General features: G+C 49.8%; 1 protein-coding gene across 1 annotated transcript in view; it reads left to right on the forward strand.

Annotated features, from left to right (window-relative positions):
- WDR45B (WD repeat domain 45B) overlaps positions 1-9,675 on the forward strand; it is a 30,644-nt gene extending 20,969 nt beyond the window's left edge. Inside the window, exons 6-10 of the mRNA XM_017524721.2 lie at positions 2,817-3,007; positions 5,094-5,179; positions 6,956-7,057; positions 7,763-7,884; positions 8,358-9,675. Of these exons, the coding sequence (XP_017380210.1) occupies positions 2,817-3,007; positions 5,094-5,179; positions 6,956-7,057; positions 7,763-7,884; positions 8,358-8,464 (608 nt within the window). The 3' untranslated portion in view covers positions 8,465-9,675. The remainder of the gene's footprint in view (positions 1-2,816; positions 3,008-5,093; positions 5,180-6,955; positions 7,058-7,762; positions 7,885-8,357) is intronic.
- The last annotated feature ends 321 nt before the right edge of the window (positions 9,676-9,996 follow it).

Consider the following 9,996-nt stretch of genomic DNA (forward strand, 5'->3'; position numbering starts at 1 on the left):
AAAAAAAAAAAAAAAAAAAAAGCCAAAAAAACAAAACCGAGGTCAGTTGCGGTGGCTCACACCTGTAATCCCAGCACTTTGCACTTTGGGCGGATCACAAGGTGGGGAGATTGAGACCACCCTCATTAACATGCTGAAACCCCGTCTTTACTACAAATACAAAAAATTAGCCTGTCGTGCTGGTTACCCAGGAGGCAGAGGTTGCACTCCAGCCTGGGCGACAGAGTGGGACTCCATCTCAAAAAAAGAAAAAAACCAGTCTCATATCCTGGGAAATGTTCTTGAGATAGTCCCCTCCCCACTCGGCTCTCAAGTTTTGTTTCTTTAGATGTGTTTGTCCTCTCTCCGTGTGTGTGTGTGTGTGTGTGTGTGTGTGTGTGTGTGTGTGTTGGCTATTATGAATAAGAAGTGCCATGCATGTTCCCATACTGGCCTTTGGATGGTTTTCATTTCCCTTGCGTTGATCCTGAGGGATTCAGCTGCCGGCTCATGCTGTGGTTGTGCCTACCTGTGAAATGCTGCCATTTGTTTTCCAGAGTGGCTGTGTCCTCTTGCGTCTCATCCATGGTTTATGAGTGTTCCGGCACTGTCACTCTTTCTAGCTGTGGCCGCCCGTGCATGTGTGATGATGTCTCACTGGTAACAGTATCTCCTTGTGGTTTTAGTTTGCGTTTCTCTGAGGACTGGTGGTGGCAGTGCCTTTCCTTGTGGTTCTTGCCTTTTGAGATCTTTTGGTAAATGCCCCAAGTGTTACCCAGTTTTTAGCTGGTGGTTTATCTTATCCTGGGATGTAAGAATTCTCTTTTTTTGGAGATGGAGTCTCCCTCTGTTGCCCAGACTGGAGTGCAGTGACGCATCTGGCGTGTGCTGTGTCCTGCGCTGCATGAGGGTTCAAAGACTTAAGAGGGAACGGTGGGGGATAAAGAAAGGCACAGACACAGACGTGGAGAAAGCCGGGCCCGGCGGTCTGCGAGGTGAGTCAGTCTCTTGACCTCGACCTGTCTCAGTGAACTTGACATGTTCACAAAGCACGTAGCAGAGGGAGATGCAGCTACTTAGGGCAGCCTGTGGTTATTATTCTCATACTTCAGTTAACACACTTTAGCTAAAAACTATCTTGCAGCAAGGTCAGTGAAAGCTGGTTATCTCTCTGTAAGCCCATCTCTCTTCTACCCCGAGACATACACATCCTCCTGTTATGGTTTCACTTTTCTGGAGTCCACCCAAAGGTCACAGGGGCCTTGCTGCTGATTCCCCCCAGGGGGGTGGGGGGCTACTCCAACTCCCTACAACTGCAGCCTGTTGGGTTCAAGCGATTCTCCTGCCTCAGCCTCCTGAGTAGCTGGGATTACAGGTGCCCGCCACCGTGTCCAGCTAATTTTTGTATTTTTAGTAGAGATGGGGTTTCATTATGTTGGCCAGGCTGGTCTCAAACTCCTGACCTCAGGTGATTCGACTGCCTTGGCCTCACAAAGTGCTGGGATTACAGGGATGAGCCACTGCACCTGGCCGCAGGAATCTTTATTTATTGTAGATTTAGCCCTTTACTTGGCGCACTTTTGCAAATATTGGTTAAAAGATGTCTTTGATGTTTTCTTCTACACATTTAGTAGCTTTTACACCTAAAACTAAGTCTTCAATCCATTTCAAGTAAATTTTATATTCAGTGTGAGGTACAAGCCTGGGTTGTTTTCTTTGTGGACATCTAACTTTGGTACCTTTGTTTAGATTAAATAAATGTAAGTTTTTTTCTGGACTCTTTGTTCCCTTGATCTGTGTTTCTGTCCTTATGCCAATACCATCCTGCCTTGATGAGAGGTTTAAAGTAAATCTGAAATTAGGTAATATAAGTCTTCCAATCTCATTCTTACTAAAAAAAAAAAACGTGGGCTATTCTAGTGCCTTATTTTTTTTCCCTTATAACTCTTAATATCAGCTGTCTTTCTTCAGGAATCTTGCTGAGATGTCAGCTGTGATCACACTGACTGTAGATGAGTTAGCTATTTATAGGCACCAGGCTGGAGTGCGGTGGCGGGATCTCGGCTCACTACAACCTCCTCCTCCCGGGTTTAAGCAATTCTCCTGCCTCAGCCTCCCGAGTAGCTGGGACCACAGGGGAGCACCACCATGCCCAGCTAATTTTTGTATTTTTTTTTTTTTTTTTGAGACGGAGTTTCGCTCTTGTTACCCAGGCTGGAGTGCAATGGTGCGATCTCGGCTCACCGCAACCTCCGCCTCCTGGGTTCAGGCAATCCTCCTGCCTCAGCCTCCTGAGTAGCTGGGATTACAGGCACGCACCACCATGCCCAGCTAATTTTTTGTATTTTTAGTAGAGACGGGGTTTCACCATGTTGACCAGGATGGTCTCGATCTCTTGACCTCGTGATCCACCCGCCTCGGCCTCCCAAAGTGCTGGGATTACAGGCTTGAGCCACCGCGCCCGGCCAGTTTTTATATTTTTAATAGAGATGGGGTTGATTTCTTGACCTCGTGATCCACCCGCCTCGGCCTCCCAAAGTGCTGGGATTACAGGCTTGAGCCACCGCGCCCGGCCAGTTTTTATATTTTTAATAGAGATGGGGTTGATTTCTTGACCTCGTGATCCGCCCACCTCGGCCTCCCAAATTGCTGGGATTACAGGCGTGAGCCACCATGCCCGGCTGAAAAGTCTTCAAATTGACTTTGTGGTTCTGATGTAAATGAAAACCCATGTTTAATTCATGCTATTTTTTCCGGGGAACTTGGGGGCAGAAAGTGGATTTTGGCTGTGAGAAATCACAGGCAGTTCCTGATAAGTGTCCTCTGTCTCCATGCAGGCCTCTGTGTCCTCTGTCCCAATAGTAACAACTCCCTTCTGGCCTTCCCGGGCACGCACACGGGCCATGTGCAGCTTGTGGACCTGGCCAGCACGGAGAAGCCACCCGTGGACATTCCCGCACATGAGGGTGTCCTGAGCTGCATCGCACTGAACCTGCAGGGAACAAGAATTGCAACTGCATCTGAGAAAGTAAGTGTGCTCCTCACCTTGTTGGTGTCATGGTGTCGTGCCTCCTGGCCATTCCCTGTATCAAGACCCAAAGGTGGTGGGCCCACCCCAGCCTGGAGCCCCTCAGGGGCCCGTGGACCTGGCTGGTCATGTCACAGAGGGGTCGAGGTCTTCACAAGTTGTCTTGTGCCAAGGGACTGGTTTTATTTCCAGTTGTTCACAAACAAACGTCTTGTAAAATATGATAAATTATTTGAAAAACCAAAACACAAGCCGTCTGTAATCCCAGCACTAAGGCAGGCAGATCACTTGAGGTCAGGAATTCAAGAACAGCCTGGCCAACATGGTGAAATCCTGTCTCTACTAAAAATACAAAAAATTAGCTCAGCGTGGTGGTGGTTTTCACCTTTAATCCCACCTACTCGGAAGGCTGAGGCAGCAGAATCACTTGAACCCAGGAGGTGCAGGTTGCAATGAGCTGAGATTGTGCCGCTGCACTCCAGCCCGGGTGACGGAGCGAGACTCCGTCTCAAAAACAAAAGAAAAAAAATACATACACGCCCGAGTTTCTTATCATTAGAATAATCAGATGCGAAAGCTTGATCGTGTTGTCACAGACATGGCAGAAACATAGCCTGATAACAGACAGCTGCAGACCCTTTTCACCTGCCTAGGGTTAGGTCTTCATTGAATTGCCACCAGATTGTAACTGAAAATATGGAAATATTGGACACATTATCTTAATTTGCCAGATCAGAACAGCTGTTAGTTTTAAAAAATAATTTTAAATCTGGGGTTTTTAATAGTTCCTTTTGCCTGAATTCAGATTTTTACAAAGAAAATTGGTGTCTTTGACTATAGTTTTCATGGAAGACTGCAAGCCCACTGTTACTTTGTAGGAAATGATCAACTGTGAAGTAAGGTGGGACCACAAGGCGGTGGCGGTGCACATTTGTGGGCATGTTGTGCTGACACTTGGGGTGGGGGCCTGCTCCAGCCCTTTCACCCGGTGCCAGCGCCAGGGCCACTTCTCCACACGTGGGGACAAGCGGCTTGGGGTGCATGTCCTGCTCACTCCTGGGACTTAGCTGAGAACAGGGTTAATTATTTTTTAGGTAATTTTTTTACAATGCTATTGTATTAGCAACAAAATATATATAATTTTGTATGGATTATAAATACGATTACTCCATATTTTTGTACATTTTTTTTCTTACCCTTTTTGCCTTTGTGTTCTGCTTCTCCACCTCCCTGCAACTTTTTCTTCTTTAGTAGAATCCCCATTAGGAGCATGGATCATGGTGTGCTTCTTTGCTCAGCAGTGCCCTCCGGGATAACTGGGGGGATGGGATTACCCGGAGCCTCGCAGTATCTGTGACCTGTCCCACGCTGTCGGCGGTCACCCCATGAGGCTGCTCCCGCCTTGTGCCCACAAGCTGGGCTCCCTGCTGCACCCCCAGGAGTAGGGCTGCTGGGTTGAAGGACGTAGAGATTTTTTGTCAGATGTTGTCAAAGAGTGTTCCACCAAAGATGCAACAGTGTTCGTTTTCCCAGCTGTCAGAATCAGCTGGAGAGTCCTCCACCTTTTGGAGGAAATGTTGAAAACACCCCCATGAGGTCTTGGACACCTCTCTCGGGAAAGCCAGTGTAGTTGACACAAATGGTTTTAAGTCCTTTATTTTCTTTTGCCTTACCTTTTTGACGGCAGGATTCCTGTGCTGCTTTTCGTAGCTATCTGAGAGTTAGGGTTTGGAGGATGCTTCTCTAGACGAGGGCCGTGTGCGGCGGGAGCAGGGAGCCTGGGTGTTCCTCCTGGGTGTCAGCCAGGGATGCCAGCGTCCAGAATCGGTCCATGCTGCCTGGGCAGGAGCTCGTCTCCTGAAGCCTCTCTTGACCTGTGCCCAGTGCTGTGGGAGCAGGAGCTGCCGGCCAGCTCGTTCTCAGGGGCTCGCCGTGTACTGGCGGTTGGAGAAAGTTAGTCTTAGATGATGTGGGTGAGTTTGAGAAAGGCTTTTGTGGGCTAATGGGTTTGTGAATGTAAATCATTTCAAAACTAACAAAAAAGTTTCAAATCTTTGATAATGAAACACTTCACTGTTTTTCAAAGGGGACCCTTATAAGAATATTTGATACTTCATCAGGGCATTTAATCCAGGAACTGCGAAGAGGATCTCAAGCAGCCAATATATACTGGTAAGGACACCCCCACCTTCACCTGGAGAAGAGCTTTGGGCAGACAGCACGGAACTGGGCCTTTGGGACTTGGGGAGAGCGGGTAGGAGCAGCCACCCTCTACCCCGTAAGACCAGAGGAGGAAGGCTGTCGGGCTGCTCAGGGGTTGGGTTCCAGCTTTTTATTTTTATTTTTATTTATTTATTTTTTTTGAGACGGAGTTTCGCTCTTGTTACCCAGGCTGGAGTGCAATGGCGCGATCTCGGCTCACCGCAACCTCCGCCTCCCGGGTTCAAGCAATTCTCCTGCCTCAGCCTCCTGAGTCGCTGGGATTACAGACACGTGCCACCATGCCCAGCTAATTTTTTGTATTTTTAGTGGAGACGGGGTTTCACCATGTTGACCAGGATGGTCTTCATCTCTTGACCTCGTGATCCTCCCGCCTCGGCCTCCCACAGTGCTGGGATTACAGGCTTGAGCCACCGCGCCCGGCTGTGTTCCAGCTTTTTAAATTGTGACTAATTTTAAGTTTTTATCATGGGAAATTACACAAAAGTAGAATATTATAATTAACCCTGCTTCCGTGTTTATCAGTATCAGTATTTGCTGGTTTCTGCTGGGTTTTTTTTTGTTTTGAGGTTTTTGTTTTGTTTTTTTTGTTTGTTTGTTTGTTTGTTTGTTTTTTGAGTCAAGGTCTTGCTCTGCCGCCCAGGCTGGAGCACAGTGGTGTTATCACGGCTCACTACAGCCTCGACCTCCTGAGTAGCTGGAACCGCACTTGTGCACCACCTCGCCTGGCTAATTGTCGTGTTTTTGTAGAGAGGGGTGTTACGTTGCCCTGGCCGGCAGGCTCAGGTTCATCACCTCGCCTGGCTAATTGTCGTGTTTTTGTAGAGAGGGGTGTTACGTTGCCCTGGCCGGCAGGCTCAGGTTCATCACCTCGCCTGGCTAATTGTCGTGTTTTTGTAGAGAGGGGTCTCACGCTGCCCTGGCTGGCAGGCTCGGGTTCATCCCTGTTTATTTTTCATCTTTCTGGTGTTTTTGCCAGTTTCACCTCTTCACCAGCACTCTGGCTTGTGTTGAAGGAAGTGCTGGAGACTCTATTGGTTCGTCTGGTTCCAGCCTGTTGCAGTCTGAGAGGCCACACTGCCACCCCACGGTGGTGTCCCTACAGCCTCGGGGGGGTCTAGTGCCGAAGCCCTGCTTGGGCGGGGTCTCATGCCCTGTGGCCACGGCCAGAAGGCCTGGTATCTCTCCCTTCCCTAGTATTGAGTAGAATTTAGGTCTTTGGGATGAAAATGTAATTCATTTGTAAAGACAGTGGCTTTACCAGTGAGGTCCTGGGCCTTGTGGCATGCAAAGCACACCCTTGTCTGCTCCCAGAACAGATAGCACATGGCCAGTGCCTGCCCCAGGCCAGGTGACCTCCACAGGGGCAGCCTGTACCTCCTGGGGCCAGGATCGTTGGAGACAATGTGTTTCTCACCCGAGTCTCGTGAGAGCAGCCCTGAGCGGCATGTTGGGGGTGGTCTGCAGGATGCCCCTTCCTTCTCCCAGGCACACAGCTCGTCAGCTGCATTTGTGGGGCCCGTGGCTCACTGGATCGTGCTTTGTGGCTTTGACCTGTGGTGCCATGGGGATAGTTGTTGGCTTGTTGAAGAAAGGGCAGTATTCAAGGTTGCCACCTCTGGTGTGGGAGCCTTGAGGACTTCCCGGGTGCTGACAAGTGCTGTGGGTCGAGCCTCTGGACTCCCCCACATCCACTCAAGGCCTGAGCTGTGCTGGTTTTCTCTGTAGCATTAACTTCAATCAGGATGCGTCCCTCATCTGCGTATCCAGCGACCACGGCACAGTGCATATTTTTGCAGCTGAAGATCCAAAAAGGAATAAACAGTCCAGGTAGGTATTGGGACGCCTGCTGGGGGGAAAAGTCTAAGGATGAAAGGGGTCCCCGTTGTTTCAGTGTGGACAGGACAGACTCCCCGTGCCATCAGGGCAGTGTGGACAGACCCCCCAGGTCAGCAGGGCGGTGTGGATAGACCTCACATGCTATCAGTGTTGAAGTCTTTTTCATCTAATTTGATATTTGTTGAGGTTCAAAAATCAGTGCAGGCCACAGTGGCTCACACCTGTGATCCCAGCACTTTGGGTGGCCGAGGTGGGAGGATCACCTGAGGTCAGGACTTTGAGACCAGCCTGGCCAGCATGATGAAGCCCTGTTTCTATTAAAAATACAAAAAATTAACTGAGCATGGTGGCGGGCGCCTGTAGTCCCAGCTACTCAGGAGACGGAGGCAGGAGAATCGCTTGAACCCAGGAGGCGGGGGTTGCAGTGAGCCGAGATCGCACTGCTGCACTCCAGCCTGGGTGACAGAGCAAGACTCCGTCTCAACAACAAAAAAAAAAGATTAAAAGCAAAAACAGAATTTAAAAATAAAATCTTACAACAGGTTTTGTTATGCATAGCAAAAAAAAGTCATTAAAGCTAAAACTATATTAAAGAGGATTTTAATATTTTCAGCGGCATTCTCAGTTCAAGCAGGTGACTTTCTGTAAACTTTTTGTGGATGCAGTCACCCTTTCTTTGCTTCTTTGTCTTCACAGTTTGGCCTCAGCGAGTTTCCTTCCAAAATACTTCAGTTCCAAATGGAGTTTCTCCAAGTTTCAGGTTCCCTCAGGCTCTCCGTGCATTTGTGCCTTTGGAACAGAGCCAAACGCCGTCATTGGTGAGTGGTCCTTCCTGGAGAGAACGTCCCCATCCACTCCACCTGGGATCCATCCACTGAGCTTCTGACCCAGCTTCCCACAGACGTCCCACCACCACGCTGTGGCACCCATGACCACCCAGGTGCCCTTACTTCTCCTCGGGGCTCAGTGTGTCCTGCTTACGGTCTACACGGCCATGTGGGATGTCATTAGCCCCCCTCCCTCCAGTTTCCCCAGGAAGTCACTGGGACAGGGCTTCTAATGTTTGTACAGACGACCAAAGAATGTTTGTTGTCCCGTAGCCAGGACTAGGAGACAGTCAGGGCTCCTGGCTGCATGTGCCGCGTGCCCTCAGCGCAGAGCTGGGGCCTTTGGGGCTTTGAGAGCAGCTGCTTGGCTCTGAGAGGCGCTTTGCAGTTCAGCTCCGTGGGACTCTTTGCTTTTAACTTTGGGGAAAGAAACACACGGGTAAAGCTGTCTCCTTCTGTCCCAGCGATCTGTGCGGACGGCAGCTACTACAAATTCCTGTTCAACCCCAAGGGGGAGTGCATCCGAGACGTCTACGCGCAGTTTCTAGAAATGACCGATGACAAGCTGTGACTCCTGGCCGGGAGCGCCACAGCACCCACCGCCTGTCACCGTCAGGCTCTCGGGGCTGGTGCCAGCGCCCCAGGGGCCTCCTGGGCCACGGGCTGGAGGGGCTGCCCAGGGACTTGGTCTTGAAGCCATACGTGGTTGTCTGCTTTCCTGAGGACTCCCATTTCCAGTATTAAAGAGAGAATCGTCGTCAAGGCACCGTAGGTACTCAGTGGCTGCTCCCATGAGTTCAGCTGTGACGTTCGCTTCAGCAGCTCCACCGCACCCTCACCTGACGGGGGCTCCACACAGACCTGGGGACTGGGCCGAGGGAGGACAAGTTCAAGTGTGTTTTTGCAACAGATTCCATCATTCTGAGTCTGCTGTGGGGAGTGAACAAGTGTGTAAATGTAAGTTCTTACATTGTCAGCAGATTTAAATAGAACACCAGCAGCTTGCCGTAGAAAAGGAGAATTCCTTCTCCCGTCGGACATGAAAAATGACCTGTAGAGAGAACACGGTGTGAATGTTTCCCTCGTGCGAGTTCAGCCCGTGGTCTTCTCCCTGCCGCAGCGTGGTCATCTGTGGCTGTGTGTGGCGTCCCCGTCTCTGTTGGCGCCATTAGAACGAGGCAAACACCAGGCCCACCCTAGACGCCGAGCAGTCAGTCCTGGGGCGCGTGTGGGATGGGGACTCCGCAGGGGGTGTCCTGGTTACATTCTGGGTGAAATGTTTCCCGGTTACATGTAGGGAACGGTGGCGCACAGACTTTGAACGTTCGTTACGGGGGAAGCATCCTTGAACTTCGTGTCGTCTGGTCTCAGCCCCACCATCTCCCCTCCCCTCATTTATGAGAATAGCCACACACTAACATTTTGGGAAGGAAAGGCACAGAGCTTCTTTTTAACATCTGGTAACTAAAACAGGTTATGGGCTCTACATTGTCCGCTACTTGGGGTATATATTTACTTTTCTTAAATTCCCTTTAAAGAAACTTTATTTTATGGTTTTGATTTCAGATTGCAAACATATAAAATCTGCACAGCAGCAAGTTCTCGGTTTGCCGGTTGCTTTATTGTTACTGTCATGTAATCAACTAACTTTGTATGTGGATTTTGATGTAAAGTATGCATGTTACTTTTATGTGTATTTAATCATGAAGTTTAATTTTGCACACTTATTTGTAATGTTTCTTTTAAATAAAAGTGACTAATTTTGTTGTACTCTGGCCCTGTCATGGGAAGTGGAGTCGTATGTATGATGCAGCCACATAGTCGTCCTGTTTTGAGAATCTGGTTGGACCACAGGCTTCAGAATAGCCTGTGGGAGGATGAGGTGGAAGCCAGGGCCACTGCGGGCCGAGCCGAGGGCTTCCCTTGCTGTGTCAGGGATGGCGCTTCTGGAGGAGGGAAGGAGGACGTGTGTCTGCAGCAGAGTGGAGAGTGACTGTTGGCAGCACCATATCCCTGCGTGTGACATGGCCGCTGCTGTGTGCCGGGGTCCCTGCGTGTGACGTGGCCGCTGCTGTGTGCCGGGGTCCCTGCGTGTGACGTGGC

The sequence above is a fragment of the Cebus imitator genome, unplaced genomic scaffold, assembly GCF_001604975.1.
Source record: "Cebus imitator isolate Cc_AM_T3 unplaced genomic scaffold, Cebus_imitator-1.0 Scaffold36, whole genome shotgun sequence".
NCBI lineage: Eukaryota > Metazoa > Chordata > Mammalia > Primates > Cebidae > Cebus > Cebus imitator.